General features: G+C 42.8%; 1 protein-coding gene across 3 annotated transcripts in view; it reads left to right on the forward strand.

Moving 5' to 3' along the window:
- LOC134402633 (retinol-binding protein 1) overlaps window positions 1-23,174 on the forward strand; it is a 97,323-nt gene extending 74,149 nt beyond the window's left edge. For all 3 annotated transcript variants that reach the window (XM_063132236.1, XM_063132235.1, XM_063132237.1), the window contains 2 exons: window positions 17,589-17,690; window positions 22,884-23,174. In XM_063132236.1, coding sequence (XP_062988306.1) covers window positions 17,589-17,690; window positions 22,884-22,937 — 156 coding nt within the window. In that variant the 3' untranslated portion in view covers window positions 22,938-23,174. The remainder of the gene's footprint in view (window positions 1-17,588; window positions 17,691-22,883) is intronic.
- The last annotated feature ends 1,228 nt before the right edge of the window (window positions 23,175-24,402 follow it).

Raw genomic sequence — 24,402 nt, forward strand, 5'->3', positions numbered from 1 at the left:
TAGTGAGTGAGCAGGGTTTAGCAAAACGCATTGCACGTGACACCTTAATCAAAAACCTTAACCAGCAGGGTTTAAGGTGTCTTCTGAACAGGCCCATAGAAATACTCGTAGTGTATTAATATGGAGGTATTTGAACTAGGTCGACATACTTATTGGCTTCATTATAACATCAAGATGCTTTGAGAGATACTGTTAAAAAAAAAGCTAAAGGTGACTGCATTTTTCGATGCTGAGGAAGGAAAACCAATAACTAGTTTTTAATGGAAGTTTTAGATGGTATAAAATGAAATCTGCTAAAGAGACCAGCATTATTATTATTCGGGAAAAGATCCCCACCCACCCTCCCGCTTCCCATATTGTTGTATTTCAGCCAGAAGTAATATATTTTAAGCAGACACATAAATCAGGTTAGCTACTTGGTCTGTGAATACAGTATTGATAAGATGTGGGAATGGTCTGTAAATAAATGTTTCAAAGGCTTTTGCATGTAGATCATAAGGACAAAATACATTGTTTTCTGATAAAGCAATTATTTTGATGAATACTTCAGTAAAAGCAAGCATCAATATTTCTGACCTTATGTCAATATGGCTTTACCTCCCTGGCACAGCCAAGTTGCAAGGAGGGAAATGTAAATGATCTAGACAACAGCTTTGTTTTGTTTTTACTAATTGCTGCCTTTTAATAAATCCACAATGAAGGCAATATCATAATTGCTGTAATTTGCATTTATTGTGGACTCTAATTTGCTTGGAGCTGGTGCTCTCAAGCATACATAAGCTGGTGACAATTTACTTATTAGCAGGAGTCCTGAGACAACCATACATTTAACAGTACAAGTATGTATGCCTACAGAAGAGTTCTACAGAGAACTTACAGATCTCATTGATTACATTACTGTTACGACTAGAAGGGCACAACAGAAGATAAAAACAATCACTGCCATTAAAGACAAAAAGTAGTATAAATTAGTTATACTCTTGTGTTTGAAGCAGGGCCAGCTCACAACATTTGGCTGCCCAGAGCTGAACAGCAAATACCCATCCACCCCAAAGTCAAGGTGAATAAGACCTAAAGCATGCTGTTATTTTCGCCCCTTGAGGTAGAAAATTACACAAACAGCTCTCCCCTTTCCACAGTAATAGATTAAATATTGAATCATTTGCAGCCTTTACATGATGCCCCAAACCACCCATGTCTTGCTCTAAAATATGCACACACACACACATAAAAACACACAAAAAAAACTCCCCATTGCTTGTAAGAAGGTATGCAGGGACAAGGAAGAGGACGGCATTTGATTTGGGGATAGTTATGTTACCAGAGTGGCCATGTGTCCTGCTGTACAGAGGAGAGTCCTCTATTTGAATGGCTGCCAGAGGACAGTACCCTCTGTTTGAAGGTACCCTCCATTTAAAGGACTGCCCAGTCAAAGTCTCATGAAAAGATGAAAAACCATAAGAAGGGGGAGCAAGGGCTTTGAAGCCATTCATCAACAGTGAGCACCTGGACAGAAGACTGGGTAGGCAGGCACACTGCTCACGTGGTAATAGTCTCTCCCACTATAGTAAGATATATTGTATTTCTATTTAGCTGATAGCAATTATTTCCAAATTTGCATCTACACATATAAATTAGCACATGCAAACCTGTCCTCTTTTATTGGTGATTGTAGTTTAAAGATCTTAAACTATAATCATTAAGCCTTAGGAGAGGCAGTTTCAACTTTTAGAAAGGGGAAAAACTGCACAAAAACCAGAAAGCCCATAAATGATTGGGGGCAGCAGGGAGTGGGAACCAACTGATTATATGGATAAAGGGGCACCGCTCTCTGGGAAAAAAGCAGAGGGCTGGATTTGGCCCCTAGTCCTGAGGTTCAACACCTGACTTCAAAGAACAAGGGGGATAGTAGAGTCCAATGCTTAAAACACTAGGCTTAGAGCCATACCACAGATTGTTTTGAGACACAATCTGGAGGCAATTTGACTTTTGTTTCTGGGTCTCCAGTGTGTTCTTGGGCAAATCACTCCATTTCTCTGTACTTTCATTTCCATGTCCATGGTACTGTAACAGACAGGACCTCATTGCTTTCTGCAAGCCAAAGTTAACAAAGTCAAATGTTACATGCATTTTTGGAAAGGCCATAGCTCAGTGGCAGAACATGTGCTTTGTATCCAAAAGATTCTCGGTTCAATCACCAGCACCTCCAGTTAGGCCTGGGAAAGATTCCTGTCTTGTCTGAAACCTTCGAGAGCCATTGCCAGTCGGTGTAGGCCGTAATGAGCTAGACAGACCAATCCTGTGACTCACGAAAAGCTATCTTCCTTTGTCCCAAAGTAGCAGCAGTAGTGCTATATTAAGTGCAGGGAAGCTAGTCCCCCACTACATCTCCCACTTGTCCCCCTGCCCCTCTCGCTCTCTGCCCCCCCTTATCCCCAGCATGTTCCTGGGTAGGCTTTTAGCAAGCACAGCATGCCTGCTGTCATACTTGCTTCTTCGGTCCTCTTCTTTGCTTCTTCTCAGCCCTCCATTGCTTCCTGTAATCTTGCTGCCTGCCTGGCCTAGTGCTGAGTGTGTGGGAAGAGGTGCTCCCACTCAATTCAATTCCCCCCAATTATTTCAGTCAGCAGAGGGAGCAGGCATGACATTGGTGAGGAATACTCTGCCTCCCAAATACGGGCATGCATGTTTTTCTGTGCAGGAGCCAGCTAGCCTCTCCACACGAGGATCCCTCTCACCACAACGTCTGCATCTAGCCTGACCTTCTAGCCTTCTTCATGCAACAACAACAAAACCACTCCAGTAACTCTGACTTATTTTTAAAGACAGAAGTTGCTGCTATTGCCTGCTGTGTGCAGGAGAAGCAGCAGGATCAAAACCGCTGATTGAATGGGCCACGTGCACGTTGTTTACTTCCTCTTTCAAAAGAGGAAGTAATGGACAAATGTGTGAGCTAGGGTGACCATATTTGGGAACCCAAAAAAGAGGACACCTAGTGTGCGTGTGGGGAAGCAGCTTTCTGAGTCCTGCACGTTATTCCCCCGCCACCTTAAAGAACTCGATTGGAGTGGAGGAGGGGAAAGGATTTCATTCTGCACCACCACCATCCACTCCAGTTGGTGCCTTTTCTATAATGTCCACGAATGACCCACTTTCCCCTTTAAGACCTCAATTGGAGCTCGGGGTGGGGGAATGATGTGCCTCAAGAAAGCATGTCACTCCCTCCTGCCATGCTAATGGCAGCCTTAAAGGGGAAGGTGTGTCATTCCTGGACATTATTGAAAATTATAGAAAATCCCCCCTGACACCATGGAAAGAACAAAAACCAGGACAAATCCGGGGAAATCCTGACAGTTGGTCACCCTATGTGAGCGGAGAAGCCACGGTAAGCAAACGCAATTTTCTCCTGTGCGATGACACTCATTTTCAAGCAGGAATCCGTCATAAAACCCTGAAAATGCTGTAATAAATTGTAATCATGTGATAAATCAGCACCATCTGCTGGCAGAAGAATTGAAACGTAAGGGAAGGAACTGGCAAAAACAAAGGGGGGAAGAGGGTGTATATTGTGCTGCAATGACTCCAAAAGAAAAAAAAACCCAGTAAGTCTGGGATTTTTGCTAAATGTAAAGAAACCCAGCATTTCTTTTAGGGAAATGGATGTCCATGTAATAGCCAATAGTATGCTTTGTTTTGAAGTTGCATGTGTACAGACCAGCAGCCTTCTTGCTTTCCAGTTTCACTCTCATCAAGGCAGGTGAAGGCAGGAAGAGAGCACTGAGTCCACCACCTCTGTTCCTTCCTTTTACCTGCAATGCAGCAGAAAGTGTGTGTGTGAAAAGAGGGTGTTCCTGTATGCACAGTGTTGGGGGTGGGAGGATTGTCTGCTAGAGGAGCTAGAGGAAGCCAGGAGAGAATCAGTTTCTCTCTTTCTCTTTCCTTCCAGCCATTTGGAGCCAAGCCCCAGTCAAGCCTCATTCAGTGCACTTCAGACTGACACATGGGGTCTTTCTCAAGCAGGCAACCAACCAGGCAACATTTGGCAACCAGGCAACATTCTTCAGGCTGCCACTAATGTGCTGGCCTGAAATTGCTCAGAGAGAGATGTGCTTGTATCTGGGCTGACTGGATGAACAAGAGGGATAGACATTGGCTATTGGGCAGTATAGAAATTTAATAAATAAATAAATAAAATATACTTCTTTCATTTATAATAAACAGAAGATAGTGGCATCTTCAGAGAAAGTTAAAATTACATTTCCAGCCTGTCAGCAATGTTCTTTGCCAGCTTCATTTTAACCACACAAGGAAGAACATTTGTCTGAGGACAGTTTGCTTAGTTTCTGCATAGATTGGTCACAGAGAGGAAGAATTGTAATGTTATCTGTTCGGAATAAAATCAAAGCACTTACGAAAAATATATATAAAAATGCAACAGAAGAGAGTAAAACAAATTGCAGGAGAATGTGAAATATAACACTACAAAAAGAGTTAAAATATTAGGGAGACAGCAGTGCAAAATAACAGAATTAAAGTGCAATCCTATACATGTCTACTCAGAAGTAAGTTCCACTGAGTTAAATGGAACTTACTCTGAGATAAGTGTGTATAGGATTGCAGCCTCACCAGGGGACTAATTTCCTTTGGTAAGAGTTCGCAGGATTCTGAATGTTTGCAAAACTCTTGTTGCCAATCAATTTCATTAAAGGAGAATGTAAAACTGTTGGAGCTATTCTCAGAAGCTCCAGTTTAATCTTAAGGACACAAGCTGGGCACTCAAACTTGAGGATGAATCTGTTGAATTTGAGTACAATTGTAGGTTTTAAGAATGCACCCCAAATTTATTGACACCTCTGTCCGCCCCGCTCGTGATCTTTAAGTCCATTGCCTCGGTTTCTGGTTTCTGTGCAACCAGATGCAGCTGGGGATTTAAAAAGGAATCTTTTGTTTGTTGCTGTATGGATCTACCCCAACCCAATCCTCTGCTTTGCAGCATGATCTCAAAGTTAATTTGTCCCCATCCCCCCTTTTCTGTGCATGAATTGCTGCTGCTGTGGTGTCACCTGTCTTTAGCTGCCCCGCCCTCCACTCCAACCGTTCCAATCGGCACCAACTGCCACTGAAAACTAGGCTCCCTATCATTGATTAGGATGACTTAATTGTGGCTTTTTGGGAATGGCTGGAGAGCCACCTTGCAAGAGTAGTAAAAATCCTTTGCCACTCCTTGTGATAACGCTAGAGCTGCCATCAGTCTTATCCTTGTGCCCTCTGCCCTATGCTCCTAAAGATCAAGAAGAAAGAACACTGGAGAGTGTCCGGAATACATTCGCAACCTGTTTTAAAACTATCACTTTTACATTAGCCTAACTTTAGTATAGTATGGTTATGAATAGCAATTCCTGGCCATACCTTCATTTTCTTGGGGAAATTGCTAGCTAATTGCTCATGATTTTTTTCCCTGTATAAGAAGCTATTGCCTTGCACCAAGACAAGATGATGTACATAAGTTAGATCTGTGTGAGAAAAAATGCAGACTGAACTGGTAACAGAGAGAGGGGGAAAAGAGAGAGTCCTGAGCTGGGAGCTGCAAACTGAATCTGGGAGTGCATAGCTGCCTCTCACTGGAGATTGACATGGCGGCAGGCCCGGCGCTGCCATAGAGGCAACTCAAGCGGTGTCCTAGAGCGCCAAGCAAACGAGGGTGCCGAACGGCGCACCCGGAAGCTGCTCTCCTAGAGCAGCTTCTGGGCACGCTGTTCCAAAGCCACCGCCCTGGCCGCCCCCCAACCCCAGTGTCCTGGCTTCGAAGCCAGCACCCAGCTGGAAGCTGCTCCTGGCTTCGAAGCCAGGATGCTGGGGTTGGAGGCGAAGCCTGGAAGCCACTTTCCGGGCGCGCTGCTTCGAAGCCTCTGCCCCGCTCCCCCAACCCCAGTGTCCTGGCTTCAAAGCCAGGAGCGGGCGCAGAGTGGAGGCTTCAGTACGGCGCACCAGGAAGCCACTTCCGGCTGGGCGCGCCACTTCAAAGCCCCCGCCCCGCCCCCCCCAACCCCAGCGTCCTGGCTTCAAAGCCAGGAGTGGGCGGGCGGGTGTGCGCACATGCGCGTGCATGGGGGGGTGGGGCGGAAGCTTCTGAACGCGCCTGTCTAGGGTGCAATATAGTCTGGCGCCGGCCCTGTGTGGGGGCAATGAAATTGCTGCTTCACCTATGCTAAATTTGTCCATTTGTAAACAAATTAGAAAAACACCATAAGTATCCAGTAAGATCTCATTCCAAATTGGTACGTGTTCATTTGTTAAATTTGTATCCCACCAGCAATAAAATACTAAGTAAAATACTAAATCAGGCCTGAAGCTGGATTGAAAAGGTTCTACAAGATAATCCGTTTCATGCAGGAACAACTGAAGCTGAGATGCAGTCACATGCTGAGGCCAACACTCTGTGTGTGTGTGTGTGTGTGTGTGTGTGTGTGTGTGAGAGAGAGAGAGAGAGAGAGAGAGAGAGAGAGAGAGAGAGAGAGAGAGAGAGAGAGAGAGAGCACTTGTCATGGCTGCAACTGATATTCTCTCACACACAAGCCATTTGGTTTTTGGTACCTTGAATGTAAAACTCACAGGGGATAAAAGAACTACTGTGACCATGCTTCAGATAATCGGATCCGGAAATATTCACAGTGGCTAAAGGTGTTCTGAAATCTATCTTCTATCGTGAAATGATTTATCTAGCCTTCTGATAGCAGCGGCAAGTGCTGACAGATATTTCACTCCCATGGTGTGTTTTGTTAACAAGTCATTTTGTTTTCTAAGTGGCACACGCTAAGGGAAGGAAGGTCTATAAGCTCAAAGTTTAGAAATCAGGAGAGTTGTGCAATTTCCAAGACAGGTGTTATCTTCAGGGTGAACACATGTTACCTTCTAGGGAATTCTCTCAGCCTACCGTGTACAGTCATCCTTGCCTGCTCTTTTCTTGCAGGCAATGTTTTGTTCCCTTCTGTCATCAATGCTGAGTGCCTTGGGAAATGCTTGTAATAATTTAAAGAAGCATGTTTATTCTAAGAGAATGAAAAGCAGTGAGGAAGATTTAGTACGTTTCAAGCCCAACTGGAAATGGAACCAGCAGTATTAGTACTAGAAGCTATGAAACTAAATTGCATTTTAAAGAAAACATGCGTCTTCCAGCTAGGAATCACCAGGCAAAAAATTCTAGTTAGCAAAGAATAATTAAGTTTCTTGGGCATGGGGTGGCTAAAGTGTTTATTCTCCCAGTTTAAATCGCTGTGGGACTCTTTCTGATCACAGCTCTTGGATATGTGGATAAGAAAGGATGATTTCTTTTTACAAACATATTTAATCTAAGATGTAAATGTTTCTGAATTAGTTAATGCACTTGAGTAATATTGCAATGTTGCACTGCTTTCCAGGGTTCCTTTGCACATTACAGGGAATGGAAAAGGAAGACACATCAATGACTCGTGCTTCTTCTTTTCACGCTTCCACCGTAATGCACAACAGAATAAACTGCACATATCTTCCATGGAGGCAGAGAGATGTGTGAGCTCCTAGTTCAGAAATTTCCCATACATCTTCCTGCAATATTGATGTGTGTTTTCCTGTTGCACATGACAGTGGAGGTGTGAAGAGGAAGCAAAGTCATTCACATTTCCTCTGCTTCTACTAACATGTGAAAGAGCTCTCGTTGAGAAACTTACATGACATTAAAAATGTGTTACACATCTGACTTACAGATCACCACAGCAAATGTAGGTTCCTAGATCTGTGTTTTCAGAAGTAATGTAAAAGCAGGATGGAGTGGAGTTTTGTAGGGGGCAATCAAAGGGCAAGGGAAGTGCTTAATTCCTCAAATGCTTAGGAGTCTCCCTGGCAAATGCTTCAGTAGCTAGCATCATTTGTGGTTTCAGAGCATTACTAGGGGGATAAAGCAAGTAACAGAGCCTTCAAGGTCTGGGGAGAATCAATGGATGTGAGAAAGATTAAGCACCCACTTCTGTCCACTAGTTTACCCCGCCACCCCCAAACTGACAAGCAGGCCCTCAGCATCAGCATTTGCCTTATAAGAAAATATAAGATTGGGAATGACATGTTTTTCTCCTCCCATATAGTTCTGCCCTAATACTGCAGTTCTAAAACTGCTTTCTGAGAAGCGAATTGACAGGATTTATTTCCAAGTACATATGCTTAGGATTCCTGCCATAGTGCATTTGGGTCCTTCTTTCTCTCTTTGTACAGTGCTGTCACCCAAGGATAGGATTTTCTGGATGTAATCCTGCACTCATTTGCTTGTACATGAGAACCAGTTCTCACATTCTTTTGAATGTGGTAAGCCACCAAAGCGATGACTGTTCCTTTGCATTTTTGCAGTGAAGCCTTTCTTCTGTATGGGGACCCATGCAATACAAAATAATATTTACAAGTGATCAAAGTATTTACAGAACATAGGAAACACTTAATCCTGCCATGTGGGAGCATATACAAAGGAAAGGTCCATCATGCAGGTATTCTGGAGAAAAGTCACCCCACAGAGAAATTTTCTTTGGTCATTGGGCTAAAATATTAAGGTTACTTCTAGTGGTGTGCACTGGTTTGGATCCAGATCCAAATTCCAAGCAAAAGCACGCTTCAGCCTCAATCAGTCTGAATCCTGAGAGGGGCCAGATTTGCCAAAGTGGATCAGATTGATCTGAATCTCTTTGGAATGCTTTGGACTGATCTGGGATCCTGGCTACCACAGCAGGAGAGGCTCTGGCAGGAAAAGAGGAGCAGGAGCACTGGCACTGGGTTAAAAGGAGGAGAAGGGTGTTCCCTTCTCCTGCTCTCATCCTGGCTAGTGCAGTGGCAGTGGAGCAGGAGGAGGAGAAGTGACTCTTGTCCTCCTGCCCTTCCACCACCACTGCTGCTGCAGTAGCCAAGTAAATGAACATCCTAGTAATTTGAATGTCTGAAGCCTGCTATGAATCCAGATCCAAAGTGGGTCGGATTGGGTCCGGATTGGGTCAAGGTGGGTCGGGGCCAAATCAGATCCTAATCAGCCTCTGAAGTGGTTAGGGGGTTTGCATACAACCCTAGTTACTTCTTTTCCTTCTTCCTCTTCTTTGTTAATTCTGTGGTGCTTTTGAAAGTTTATCGGTGTAAGAAGTGTTTGAGTTGGCTAGTAAGGTGGCTAGAAGAGGCAAAAAAAAGCCTTGGAAATAGGTGTATGATTAATATCATCCAGAATAAAGCAGGTGAGTCTGGATTGGGCTGCTAAATGGTATACTGAGTCTCTAAGCTCAAGCCAACTCCACATTTCTTGATGGTCTGCACTGCCCTGGGCTATAGGGTTTCACCATACCAGGCTGAAATCCTGCATCTTTACTGGAGCTTTCTGCTTCTAGTTTCTTTGCGGGATTATAATGGACTTCTTTACAAGTGATTGAAACTGAAAATTTCCTTTCTCGGCATGTTCTATTTAGTTTCATTATACAGCACCATGTAGTGGGTGTATTATGACGCATGCTGTCATTACACACTGCCAATATATTCACATTAATGTTTATTACCATTTTATCTCCAATCCTTTTAAAAGCAGGATAAAGTTCAAAAAGCATGAGAGATGCTCTTGAGGTTGACAACATCATGTAAAGGACCCACAAACTTACATGAGTGACCAATCCCAAGCATGCAATAAAAGTCTCCTGTAGCAATGGTCACTGGAAGCTGCCTTTTCCCAAGTCCATCTAGCTCAGTAGAGTCTACACCAGCTGGCAGTGTCTCTCCAGGGTTTGAATCAGGAGTTTTCCCAGTCCTACGTGGTGATGCAACCTGAAGCCTTCTGCAAATAAAGCATGTGCTGTACCACTGAGCTATACACCCTATCCATGGAGCATGACTCCTACAAACAACTGTGCTCATATGCTGACTTCCCTTACAGAATAATGCTCAAACATCTTGCAAAGACAGCAAAACAAAAATGTTAGTTTAGCAATACATCAGCTATGTATAAATTCACAAGTATATCAAATCCACTAAAGACACCTAAAATATCTTAATATTTCGCTACCTAGCAAAACTTTTCCTAAACATACCAAAGATCAATTCCTTCCATTCATGAGAATAATCATCACAAAGATATCCACATTTAGCTAACAAACCTTTCACGAACCAATCCAAATCAAGAAAATATCAGTAACTGAAGTAGTCGTCAAAATGTGAGCATTTCAACAAATTAATTTCAAAGGTCAGAGCAGCAGCATTACTGTAAGGCATCAGAATGTGCAGGTGCATCAGTCTCAATCAACATAAAACCAGCAGAAAACATCTCACATCTTCAATCCCCTCTTCAGCCACCCATGTGGTCTTTACCAAGGAAGTTCATCAAAACTTCCAGGTAATGGCTGGGCAGCTCTTCTCTCAGCTGGGCCACCTCTCTCCTTAGCTCTAACCTGGGGTGTTCTCCATCATTGGCTTCTCTTTCTCTGCCCAGGAAGCCCAGAAATATACAATACCAATTTCTCCCCTAACATGAATCAAATGGAGTGCCAGCCTCTAGGCAACTTCAGCAGCAGGAGCAGCCTGGAAAGCTGGAGTCAGTCAGGGCTCTGCTTGCCCACATGGACCATCTAGAGAGTGGGGGGGGGGGGAAGGTGTTGCACTCAGGTGGTCTCCAGTCACCTTCAGCTGTCATCTTTTGTAGCTGGAGCCAATCAGCATGTTGCCCTCCCAGACCAGATGGAATAGGCCAAGCAGAGAAATTGCTGTGATTAAGATCTTGAGCTGGGAAAGTACCTGGTTCAGTTTTTATGACAGCCACAAACTACTAGGCAGCCTTAGGGAGGTCTTTTCATGATGGGTGAAGCTATCAATGGCGATTAGGCATGATGGCCATACATTATCTCCACTATCAGAGGCAGTATGGCTCTGTATGCCGATTGCTGGGAAACATGAGCCCGAGGGTGGTGCAGTCCTCATGTCCTGTTTGTGGGTTACCCAGAGCTATCTCGTTGGCCAGTATGGGAAACAGGCTGTTGATCTAGCTTGGCTCTTCTTATGTTCTCATTTCACCCCCTCTTCTGAATATGGGATTGCTGTCTCTTGCCAGCTGTACAGAGTTGTCAAACATTAAGCATCTAGGTTCCTTTTATTATTTAAGGTTGCAATCCAGTATATTTTATTATTATTTATTTATTTTATTACATTTATATACCGCCCCCCAGCCGAAGCTCTCTGGGCGGTTTACAACAATTAAAAATAGTAATCATTAAAAGTATACAAAATTTTTAAAAAACATAAAAACAGTATAAAAACAACAACAGTATCCATTTAAAACAACAATTCTGGGGTCCATTAAAACAAACTTAACGTTATTAAATGCTGTTAAAATGCCTGGGAGAAGAGAAAGGTCTTGACCTGGCGCCGAAAAGATAACAACGTTGGCGCCAGGCGAGCCTTATCGGGAAGATCATTCCACAGTCGGGGGGCAACCACTGAGAAGGCCCTCTCCCTTGTTGCCATCCTCCGAGCTTCCCTCGGAGTAGGCACTCGGAGGAGGACCTTAGATGTTGAGCGCAGTGTACGGGTAGGTTCATGTCGGGAGAGGCGTTCCATCAGGTATTGTGGTCCCAAGCCATGTAGGGCTTTATAGGTTAAAACCAGCACCTTGAATTGGGCTTGGAAACATATAGGTAGCCAATGCAAGCGGGCCAGAATTGGTGTTATATGCTCAAATCTTCCTGTTCCAGCTATCAATCTGGCCGCCGCATTTTGCACAAGCTGCAGTTTCCGGACCGTCTTCAAAGGCTGCCCCATGTAGAGGGCGTTGCAGTAATCTAATTTGGAAGTTACCAAAGTATGAACAACTGAAGCTAGGTTATCCCTGTCCAGATAGGGGCGTAGCTGGGCCACCAACCGAAGTTGGTAGAAGGCACTCCGTGCCACCGAGGCCACCTGTGCCTCAAGTGACAAAGATGGTTCTAGGAGAACCCCCAAGCTACGAACCTTCTCCTCCAGGGGGAGTGCAACCCCATCCAGAACCGGTTGAACACCCCCCATCCGATCAGAGGAACCACCCACCAGCAGCATCTCAGTCTTGTCTGGATTGAGTTTCAGTTTATTAGCCCTCATCCAGTCCATTGTCGCAGCCAAGCACCTGTTCAGCACATCCACAGCCACACCTTATGAAGCTGAAAAGGAGCAGTAGAGCTGTGTGTCGTCAGCGTACTGATGACAGCGCACTCCAAAACTCCGGATGACCGCACCCAACGGTTTCATGTACATGTTAAACAGCATGGGGGACAAGACCGACCCCTGAGGAACCCCATACCGAAGAGTCCACGGGGCCGAGCAATGTCCCCCAAGCACCACCTTCTGGAGCCGTCCTGCTAAGTAGGAGCGGAACCACTGCAATGCAGTGCCCCCCCACTCCCAGCTCAGCCAGACGTTCCAGAAGGATACCATGGTCGATGGTATCGAAAGCCGCTGAGAGATCCAGGAGAATCAACAGAGTTACACTCCCCCTGTCTTTCTCCCGACATAGGTCATCATACAGGGCGACCAAGGCTGTTTCAGTGCCAAAACCAGGCTTGAAATGGATGCAGATAATCAGTCTCATCCAAAAGTGTCTGGAGCTGTCCCGCCACCACCCGCTCAAGGACCTTGCCCAGGAATGGAACATTTGCTACCGGCCTATAATTACTAAGATTTTCCGGGTCCAAGGAAGTTTTCTTCAGGAGTGGTCTCCCTACCGCCTCTTTCAAACGGTCTGGGACACTTATCTGGGAGTAAATCCCACCAAACTCAGTGGGACTTACTTGCATAGGAATTTGCTGTGGGTCACAATCCATATGAGAAACTCAACACAGATTTACAAGTTGCCATTGGAAAGCCAATATTTTCTAGCAGCCAGCACATAAATGTTTTCTAATTACTGTTTCCATGCAGATCTTGTAGTGGCAAACAGACATTTAATGGCACCAGTGGTTTTTAATATCACATAATAATACGCATATCAAGCCCAAACAGGGTATGCAAAAGTGTAAAGGGCATGGGGCCATGGCCTTTGGCCCAATCCCAAAGTCCCATATGCATGGGGCCCAACCTGACCATGTATGGCATGGTCTCTAATACAGGTTGGTTCCCTATTGTGCAGAGAGTTCTATTCACATTCAAATGAATGCAGGTAGAATCCACCTTCACACTGTACTCCTCAACTGAGAGAGCAGGGCCAGTGAGAAGGGACCCAACCCCCTTACATATGTTTACATAACCTATTTGGGCTTAACATCTGAATAGAGCTATGGGTATGAGCAGATAAAAATACCATTACATCCTTAATCTTTTGTGCATCATAGAAAACAGCTCAAGGTATGGTGTTCCAAAGATAAGACCTTTTTTCACTTTACCCAGTAAAAATGTCCATTATCATGTAACAATGTTTTGTCTCTTTTTTGTTTTGTATCTAGTATATGCCCCAAATACATTTTATCCATAAAACCCCACACACACCTTTTAGAAAAATGGGGAGGGGGGACACACAATTTATGACTATTAGAGGTTTTTTATCTTCTTTTTCAAAAGCAGTATCAAAGGGGGCATTAGAAATAGGATGGTGTACACAAATCATTGCTCAAAGAACAGATTTCCCAAATGAGCACTAAGCACTAATTTTTGCTGGAGGGAAAATCATTCGTAATATAAGAAGTAAATCAATCCGTACTAATTGCAATATCAGTGCTTTAATAATGACCTATGATATTCCTGAGCATCCCAAACCCTAAATATTGTAGCTGTTGGCAGGAGTGCCAGGTAAACACCAAGGTTGAATCGGTGACAGGAACCCCATCCAGGCCTGAACATGCAAGGGTTAAAAGCGAGTAGGGGCTAGGTGTGTTCATGCACGTCCTACCTCCAGTGTCCTTGTGTGCATTGGCACAAATGTTTGAAGAGGGTTTTCAGGCATATTTGAGAGGCTTAAAATCCTCTCTGGGACTGGGAACCCTGATAAGGCAAGGGTTCCAGTTGAGGGGGCAGCCATGTGGGTCCAGCAAAATGCACTTAGAAACCTTCTTCAGAACTTGGACATGTCTACACGGGGCGATATCCCGGGGATCGTCCCTGTGTGTCCACATGACGCACAGAGGATCCCGTGAGCAGGAAGGGATGATCCCTGCATTTCCCTGGGATATTGCCCTACACTTTCCACCCCAGTTTTTCCCGTGGTCCTGGGATGATCCTGAGACTGCGGAACATGTGGGTGGCTGTCCCAGCTCCTTGTGAGTAAAAAGAACTGGGCACAGACTTCCTCAGGAGCTCTGTGCCCATCAGGGGTGGGGGGAGCAGGAGTTTTTTTTGTTTTGTTTTTAAAGTACCTTTTGCAATGGAGTGCTCCTGCTCATAAAAACAAAATGGCGGGCATGATGTCCTCTTCCTCCCGGGACATAGCGCGCTGCGTATAGACACCCTGGGATGATCCCGGAAGCAGGTAAGTCTGGGATCGACCCACCTCCCTCCTTCTACACCATATGGTGTAGACATGCCCCTTGGCTCTGAATGTTCAAAGGTCTGAAGAGGAGTCCATGTGAATGGGAAACTTGGGGTAGGGCTTGCATATACATCCCCACTCCTACTCTTCACCTGTTCTAGCGAACGCTTACATAGGGCTACAGCGACCAAAAGAAGCGTGACGGAATGAGTTGAAAAAAGGATGCTGAAGAAAGAAGGGTCAAGAAAGGTAAAGGCTGGGGGAAACCCTCCCAGGGAACTAGGAATCTACCTTATACCATGAGAGTCTTGTTTCCCCCTCTAACCCAGTATTGTTGACTCTGAGTGGCACTGGCTTCTCAGCCAAAGAAAAATATTCCAAATTACCTGCTTCTTGATCTCATTAAGTGGAGATTTGCGGGATTGAACTTGGGACTTTCTGCATGCAAAGCACATGTGCTGTACCACTCTGCTACAGCCCCTCTGTGAGGGACTAGGCCTAGGGATGGTGCAGGAGAGGAAAGGCTATGAGCTGCTGGTAGAAAGGAAGTAGCTAGGCAAGGGAGCCTTGGGGGCTGGAGAAGCATAAGCCAGAGAACGACAGGGGCTTCTTCCAGGTCCAGACATGAGCTTGACAGAAAGTTACATAGCTTTAATAGAAAAGAGTATTTGACCCACATATCTTCTCTTGTTATTGTCATTTGGTGACCTGCCAGCCCTTAAAGAAGCAGAGAATGGTGATTCTTATATACAGATAGGTGGTTGGCCAACGTGTGAACAGAATGCTGGACTAGATGGACTCGTGGTCTGATCCAGCATGGCTCTTTATCTTCTTATGTTCTTATGTTGATTTGAACTATCCAGCCAACTGGAATGGGTACATAATATATACTCCTACATATACATATTCAGGATTTGGTTGGTCTAGAGAACAATTTCTTTGCTTTGGGGAGGGCAAGGGGACATTAGTCATATCCTATAAGCCACTGTTGCTATGATGCCAGTGCTTGTGCAGGAGCCCTGTCTGGAGGCCCCACTGAAATGAATGACAATTGTTTAGCATGGAACTTGACAACATTGCTCTTGTGGTCATTGGTATGATATTCTATCCTGTTTGAGCTGTCTGGAAAAGTGGACATATATTCACACACACACACACACACACACACAATCCCATACTCCACTCTAACAAGTGTGCATTCATGCTTCCAACAGATGACAAAATGGGTTACTGGAAATCATAGATTATGGGAATGCTAGGTCAACGTGTCCCTTGCCTCCTGTCTTTCTGAAACCATGCTAAATCACTTAAAAGAAAGATTGGTAGAACAGAACCATAAAAAAATCATTGCATTTTCCCAAGGTCAGTTGGCACTGTAGTAAAAAACTGAAAATGCTGAATGAGGGTTTCCCCCTACTGGTAGAAAGACTTCTTGTACCTTGGTAACAGAATCGGCAGCAAGGAGTGATCACGTGGTGTTTTGCTGTTCATTTAAGCGTTGGGCAGGCACAACTTTTCTGGCCCCTTCTTGGCTTAAAGTCCCTGTACTTCCACTGTCTTCAGTGGAACTAGGTCCTCACTCTTCCTTCACCCCATAGCACTTAACTGCTCAACAGTAACCTCCTTGTGATTGGCTCTTTCTCTTCATATCTTTTATCAGGCCCATAGTTAGGATACCAGATGGGGGCAGAAGGGATCAATTGGTTTTACTAATGAGGTATAAGCCTAAAATGTTGGTCATTTGATTTTCATGGTTTGATTTGTTAGTTGTGGATTTTCTGCTGAAGATGGTCCCAGATGATTGTCGTTGCCCTGCTTCATTCACAGAATTTTACAGGGGTGGTGGTGGTTCCAGACATTGTTGTCTTCTGCTTGTATCTTCCCCACCAGTTTTCCCATCCTTTTTCTTACCATGAAAAAGTTGAAATAGTTGCACAGTGTTTGCTAATTGGTAGCGCTAGGAGCCCTCTGTCCTGTTGGAAAAGGTGGTAGAGTACAAACTGTGCATGCAATAAATTTTGAATTTGATCCCTGGTTGTTTCTAATTAAAAGGATAACTGTACATGTGTACAGAGATAGTTGAATATAATCCCTAAAGTGAATATGCATTCATCAGTTTGCACAACTAGATGCTTCATCTGTACGCATTATATGTATCCTGGATTAAGTAGGATTTTAGTACCTATGTGTATGTAACAGGTATATATAGCAGGTATGAATGCATGTAGACAATAACACTATTCAGGCATTTGGAAATCTTAAGCATGGAGAGGCGAAAAGGACATGTTTGTGCCCTATCTGCCCCCTTCATCTCTTGCCTCCCTGTATTGATGGCGAAAATCTAAAGAGAAAATGTAAAGGCATTTGACTGAACAGAAACCTGATCAGAAACCTGATTGTGCACTGTAACTGCATCCAGCTAAACAGAATTTCCCTAACAACACAGGGAGGTGAAGGAACAGGGATGACACACACACATCCCTGTGTCCCCTCCATGCTTAAAATTTTGGAATCAGGCTTGGATTCACACAGCCATCTTAACAACCATCTTTCCCCCCCACCTCCCTCACAATCCCCTTTCCTTTTGTGTCATGTTTTTTAGATTGTAAGCCTGTGGGCAGGGACTGTCTTAAGAAATGTTTTTGTAAAGGCTCTGCTTTGAGAGCCTTTTTGGCTAAAGGGCAGGATAAAAGTGCATAAATTATTATTATTATTATTTATTTATATAGCACCATCAATGCACATGGTGCTGTAATAAATAAATAAATAAATAAATAAATAAATAAATAAATAAGAGTACATTATATGAACAATGTGGGGAGGGGCGGAGACTGGAGAGGCAAGGATACAAGCTGTCCTGAGGTGCTTTTGCTAGATGGGCAAAAAAGCCCATCTAGTGAAAACGAAGGGCAGAAGGACAGGGAGGCGAAGATCACCTCAGCCGCTTCTCCCACCCTTCATAGGATGACCATCAGCCTCGGAGTCCTTATAGTCATCACAGTAGGATTGTGCCCTAAATGTCATTTTTACAAACAAAAGGATTTTGAGTCTTATAATGGTACTTTAACTAAAAGGATATCTTACCCTTTAATGTTCCTGGGTTTTGTTTTTTTATTAGACCTCTGTGACGTGGGATGGAGATAAACTTCTTTGTGTGCAGAAAGGAGAAAAAGAAGGCCGTGGCTGGACCCAGTGGATTGAAGGAGATGAAATGCACTTGGTAAGGACATGTGATGTTTTAAAGATAATTGTGCCTTCTTTTACCCCCTTCCCTTTATTTGTTCATATGGCTAAATGCAATAATCCACAGCTTGCTTGCACATTACATTGGCTAACTGTGGAGTAATTAAGCACTGATGTTGTGTTTGATTTACTTCTCAAGCTATAATCTCATGCAACACCATCAGTTTTGCATGCCCCTTTCATAAACAATGGTGTTCCAAATTTGTGAAATCTTGATATTAGCAGTCCTTAGCACCACTACCCCAGCATATTGATTCCATCAGTTTACATAAGAGAAAGCATATAATAGAAGTGTCCTTGACACATGCTGTGATATAAACTGTGTGAATGGAGATTTTTGCAACCCAACCCCATAGGTCATTCGTGAGAGGGAGGGGGAGAAGCTCCCCCCTTCCTTTACCTTTAAGGCTAGAATAATTTATAGCTTGGGAAACGAAAGTGAGCAATTCAGTTTTGAAAGTATCATTTTCTTTCTAACCATTATTTCTGACTTTCCTAGGTACTAGCACCTAATAAAGTTTATTACTTCTTCAAGTAGTTGTTTATAGCCCTTTCTTCACAAGAGGCTACAAACCCATCTCCGAGAACTTACTGCCTACTAAATGCATTTTGCCATTTGTTTAGGATGCTAACTTGGTAAACATCCAGATGAGACACTAACCCTTGGGGTGGTGGAGAAAGATGAAACTTTCCAACTTAAAATGCCCTCAAAGATGCTAGGGTGAAGGGCAGTAACAGGAGATAGTGTGGGTTGGTTTGACCTATGGTTAAATCCCACTTCACCTCTTACTGGGTAACACTCAACTACTTCACCATCTGGACAACTATATCCACACTAGCAGTTCAGTCCTGGGGTGGGGTGGGGAGTCTAGATCCTAGATTTCCTAGTGTCCTAGATTTCTTAGGATTAGATACATTTACTTGGAAGTAGCTCCTAATAATTTCAATGGATTTTTCATCCAAGTAAGTGAGTTTAAGAATACAATCCTAACTCCCAGATCTGCTATCTGAAGTATTTTAGAACAGAGCAGAGGGGACCGCTAGTGGTCGTAGTGGTGGGGCATCTGCCCAGGAAGCCCCAATTATATCCACAGAGCACCAACTGTGTAAATCTACTGCTGGGAGCAGTAGCCAGTGGTAGGCCCTGAAATGGGACAATCCAGGGGTTGGAGAGTTTTGGAACCACCATTTCTGAAACCACTCCGTTCCCCCATGAGAGCCCAGTAACATGGATTTCATGAGAAGGATTTTCAAAACAAAAGCAAAAGTGGCTGGGAGAAAAACTTGTGAAAAACTGCATGCCCACCACTACCTCCTGACCTGGCTGCTTGTACTCTAGCAGTGTTTGGGATGCTATGGGTGGCTCTAAGCAGATCTTCCCTAGTACCCGCATAGGATTGTTTTGCCCTATCTCGCCCTTAGCACCAAACTAGTTGATATTTATGATCATTATTGTGCCAATGGCAACTTCTCACTTGAGGTGAAGAGCAATCTCATTTTCATCATGAATACGATGCATTTTACTACCTTTCCCTTTGTGCCACAATCTAGACCTTGATCAGGCCTTCCTACAGCTGTTCATTAAAAACATACACCAGGATATATTAAATGGATACACACAGTTAACATATTGTCTGATTTATACTTTAAAGTATTATGAAAATGATGATAATGATAATAAATTGGATGCAATTTTGCACATTAAGAAATGGAGTAATAATAATAATAATAATAATAATAATAATAATAATAATATTTCTTACCCTCCTCTCCATTTTGATTGAGGTGGGGAATAACAGTAAATATAAAATACATAAAACTGACTTAAAACATAATATACATTGTTAAAACATCCTAAAACATTCTAAAAACATCCTAAAATGGTGACATTTCTTCTTGCAAATTAGTGCAGAATTCACACGTAAAAGAATTTCCCTTGGCAAATGTGTGATTGCATGTGTGTGTTCATTTGCTTATTCTATTGAAGCCTTACCACTTCTGTGTCATTATTACTACACAGCGCTAACCTTGTGACCTCAAGCTGAGCTATTGTAAAAGTGGTCCCTAAATAAAAAGTTTGTGTGGAGGGAGGGGAATAGTTTCATCTCTCCAGTTGTTTGTAAGATAGTGCTGCACTTCCTTATGGAGGCCTGTTTCACATTGGCTATCGTAGATGGTTTCTCCCAATCAGCACTACAACCTCAAAATGAGACCCTAAAGAATGAGCCGCTAGAGACATATATGGGACATATATGCATTTGGAGGGGTGGGGTTGAATGCGGCCCTCCAAGCTGAGGCTTCTAAGAAAGCTAGTTATGGACCAAAGCCCCATTTGATTCACATCCCTTTTGGGCAAACTTGCACATCTGGTGTGTGTGTATATGTGTGATATGAAGAATATTTCCAAAGTTTTTTAAATGCTCAGTTGTATTTTAATAAGGCTTGCATTATCAATTTTCCTAACCTGCTTCTAGAATCTTCATTCATCTTCCCTTTCCTCCCCACCCACATTACAGATGTTGTCCTATTTATATATTTAAATAGCTGATCTTCACATTTTTTTATCTTTGAGAGTCTTTTGATGTGTAGGGCATCTAGTTGCCATAAAAAATATTCCATGATGCTTCAATAATAATTTTATGGTTCTATTGAAAGTCAGACAATATCTCAAATGTTAATTAATTAATCCTTTTACAACGTCTATTAAGCAATCGGCCATAAGCTTTACAGGTTTATTCGCAATTATTTCCAGGCAGCTCGTTTTCCAAGTCAGCATTTTCTAGATAATTAAAACACACATCTTTCTTATGTTAATTCCCTTACCGCCTTATTTCTCCATAGTTGTCAAAGCTTGACTGTTTTTCAGCTTCTTCTGAATTTATTATTTAATAAATGGCCTCTTCTGTGTTTTTATTTCTCATTGTAAGATCACATATTCCTGCTGCATTGACTCTTTAACCAGATTCATTGACACAGAAATGAACAAAATGTGTCCTGGTATTTCTTCATTTGTTGAACCAATATTCCATTCAGTCTGGCCCACTTTTTGGTACCTTTTGAAATCTAAAGGTGCTTCTTTCTTCCCCGTTCCAGTTCCATTCAGATCACTTACCCCATTTAGGTCATTCACCTCAGGAATGGATTTTCCTCAACAAGATTAATCTTTTCTGAGAAGTGATATCAAAAGCTCTCCTTTAGACTGAGTAAATTATGTTCATAGCATCCAGGTCATTTATTTCTTTAAAATATTTGCTACCTTTGTCCAAAAGTTTCTTCTTTAGAAATCCAGGTTTGATCTTTTCTGTTAGATCAAAGACATCTCAAGTGCCTTTTTGTGTCAATATCATCCTAACGATTGACTACTGAAGTTGAAGGTCTGTGGGGAGTTCTTAGAATATCTCCAAAGTGTGTGTGTGTGATCTTCTTTTTTGGTCTAAAGAAGTTTGAAATGTATATGCTGAATATAAAACTTTTGAGTAGAATGAATTGTCTTTGGAAAGTTGGGGTGAGGTCTAAGGCTAGCTTCTCATGTCAACTTTGTATTTGGGCAAGAACACCTGGTGACCTACCAGAGTATTAGTATGTGGTGCTTTCTCCAAAGAACTTGGCCTGGCTTCTGCACATTTTAACACGGCACATGGGAAATTATCAAAAGATGTAGCAGTGCCAACTAACATGGATGGCTTTAAAAGGGTATTAGACAAATTCATGGAGGGTAAGTCTATCATTAGCTACTGATCATGATGACTGTGTTTTACCTCCAGTGTCAGAGGCAATATTCCTCTGTATACCAGTTGCTAGGGAACACAAGCAAGAGGATGCTATTTCACTCATGTCCCGTTTGTGGGCTTCCCATTGGCAGCTGGTTCGCCACTGTGTGAACAGAATGCTGAACTAGATTAGCCTTTATTAATTTAATGATTTTTATTTGACATTATTTTTGGTGGCCTTCAAGGGTAAAACCTTTTGGTCTGATCCAGCATTGCTCTTCTTATGTTCGTATGCCTTAAATCTTAAATGTTTGCACCCTAACGGCCGATGGGGTGAGGGACCTGTTTTGTATTCTAGTGTTTCTATTCATATACAAAACACAGTGTGTGAAGTCAAAGTTGGTTTTTATCTTGCAAGCAGTTTTGTGTGATCAGATCTGTATGTCACTCCCTGGACTTCGTAGTGCTTCCTGTGTAATGCTGCTCCTTCCATGCAAAACACCCAGCAGACCTGGCATCTGGTACCTGCTCTGGTTTGATGTACTCATATGCTGGGATAGTTGGAAACTAAAATTTAGCCCATGTTTCTCCTCCGTTGTCTAACCCAGGGTTGGCAATCTCTTCTTCATTCTGCTCCTGCCTTATCCAATCAATGTCTTGAACACTAGCTAGGCAGCAAGACTCAGCTTTCTAGCCAAGCCTCACCTTGTATGAGCAGTGATCTGTCATACAATCCCATACCCATGCTCTTCCCTCCACCCACCCTCAGCATTGTGCACCACTGAGGCCACCACCTGAGGGTGGAGGTTTCTTTCCCTCTTTATCCATATGGAATGCCTCCAAAGTAAACAAATTTCAAGTAAATGCCATTTATTAGCAGATATCTTTAGTTACAGAAACATAGAACAAACAAGCCATTCAAAAACTTGTGTATGGAAAGGACTTGTCTGTTCATTGGTGTTCATTTATAATAATGCTGCAATAGAACAAACTGCAACACAGATGTAAGCCTAATGAGTAGATATAGATGAATAGGATATTAAAACATGATGATATCATATTTGTAAATCCTGTTAAAAATAAAAGATTAAAAATACTATTCAAAGAAATGAAGACCAGCACACATAATCCATAAGGTCTGAATTAGTACAAATGATCCCCTTATAAGAGGTTTTTTTTAAAAAAATAAAATAATAATTCTACATTTCATCTCCTACATTTCTTCCAGGGTGTGCATTAGTTTATTTGGGTCTCACCACCATATCTATATGTACACACATTTTATATTCATAAGAAATGGCCCAAGGACATCCAATGAGCTTCTATGACTGAGCGGGGACAGTCTCATAGAATAGCCTAGCTCTGTCTGCTATTTGATTTTAAGGCAAATGTCAAAGTTTCTGTCTGAGAAACAAAATGTTTGAAGAAGTATCATCTAAGAACGCAACTTTCTTTTTCAGGAAATAAGAGCTTGTGGTGTCAAGTGTAAGCAAGTATTTAAGAAGGTACAGTGATGAGTCTAACCACGGAGACCAAGGTGGTTGAATAGCATGGATGGACCTGCTGCCAAACCTATAGCTGCTGCTAGAGCACAAATACCTTGTTCTTCCTTAACACCTACAAGAGACACTCTGCCAATATCGGCACATGTCTAATTGGAGTTCTGTAGTGGCTTCTGTTGCATATGTGATTTTTTTTTTAAAAGAGATCATCCAAATGAATATCATCATAATAAGGAAGCTCAGATTAAAGCTGATGAAACCTGAATTGTGTGAATGTACATTTTTGCGTGTATATAATTATGCACAGAATGTTTAATTGTCAGCTAGCTGTAAGGTTTGATATATGGTTTGAACGCTACATTTAAGCACATAACACAGAAAGCGTACGCAGGGGATAATTACAACTACTAGCCAAAACCAGACTTACTTTACCTTAAATAATGGGGCTACATCAAGGGCCTTCAGCAAGAAGCCATTTCTCTCCTAAGGTCCGTCTTAGGCGGACCCAACCCATGATGTTGAGGGCAATTGTTCTTGGCAGAGCTCTTCCTGGCTGGATTTTGAATGTGTCCTCATTCCAATGGATTGCCGTTTTCCTGCATGTACACTAGGGATAATGTCAGCACACTTCACCAGATTCTTAAACAGATGAATGTGCTTAAAATGGTAGCAAATATCAAGAGTGCTATAACCAGATCTGTATCTGTCAAGTCCAAGTAGTTTCATGAATGTCAACTTTTATTCCCCAGTGTGTACAGAACTGTTATCCTATAATCCTAATGGAGAAGGTGATTTGGCATCCCTGTTTAAAAGATCTGAGATAACAGGATTGCAGAAGACACCTGCTTGAGTCTTTTGAGACTTAGGGCACAATCTTACATATGTTTAGACAGAAAAATGTCCTACAGCTCACAGCATTCACCAGCCACCATGACTGGCTGAGGAATGCCGGGTGTTATAAGATTTTAAACGTCTAAACATGCATAGGATTATTGCACCCTTAGGCTGCAGTCTTATGCATCGTTACATGGGAGTAAGTCCCCATTCCAAAACTGTGGGATTTGTTCTGATAAAGTATGCATAGGATTGTGCTATTAATGACATCTTTCTCCACCTGCTTCTAGTTTTCCCAGTCTAAATCCCTCCCTACCTCCTGAAACTTTTATTTTCCTTGATGGGGCTAACAGCATTTTTGCGGGGTGAGAGTGGGGAGAGATGGGGATTAGGAAAACTGAGAGGGAGTTCAGGGTTCAACATTCTCTGCTGCCAATGCCATTTCTGCTCAAATTTGGTGCCTCTGCTAGAGTTTTAATGTACAAAAATAAAATAAAAACCATCAGAAGATCAAGTCACAGATCTCTCACATAACATGCAGGTTGGACCTAAATCTTAATAAGGAAATAGGCCTCCTTGGAAAAGGTTTCCCATAATACTTATCGAAAAGGCCCTACTCCAAACATCATTTTACCTCCCAAAT

This window comes from Elgaria multicarinata, chromosome 8 (assembly GCF_023053635.1).
Source record: "Elgaria multicarinata webbii isolate HBS135686 ecotype San Diego chromosome 8, rElgMul1.1.pri, whole genome shotgun sequence".
Classification (NCBI taxonomy): domain Eukaryota; kingdom Metazoa; phylum Chordata; class Lepidosauria; order Squamata; family Anguidae; genus Elgaria; species Elgaria multicarinata.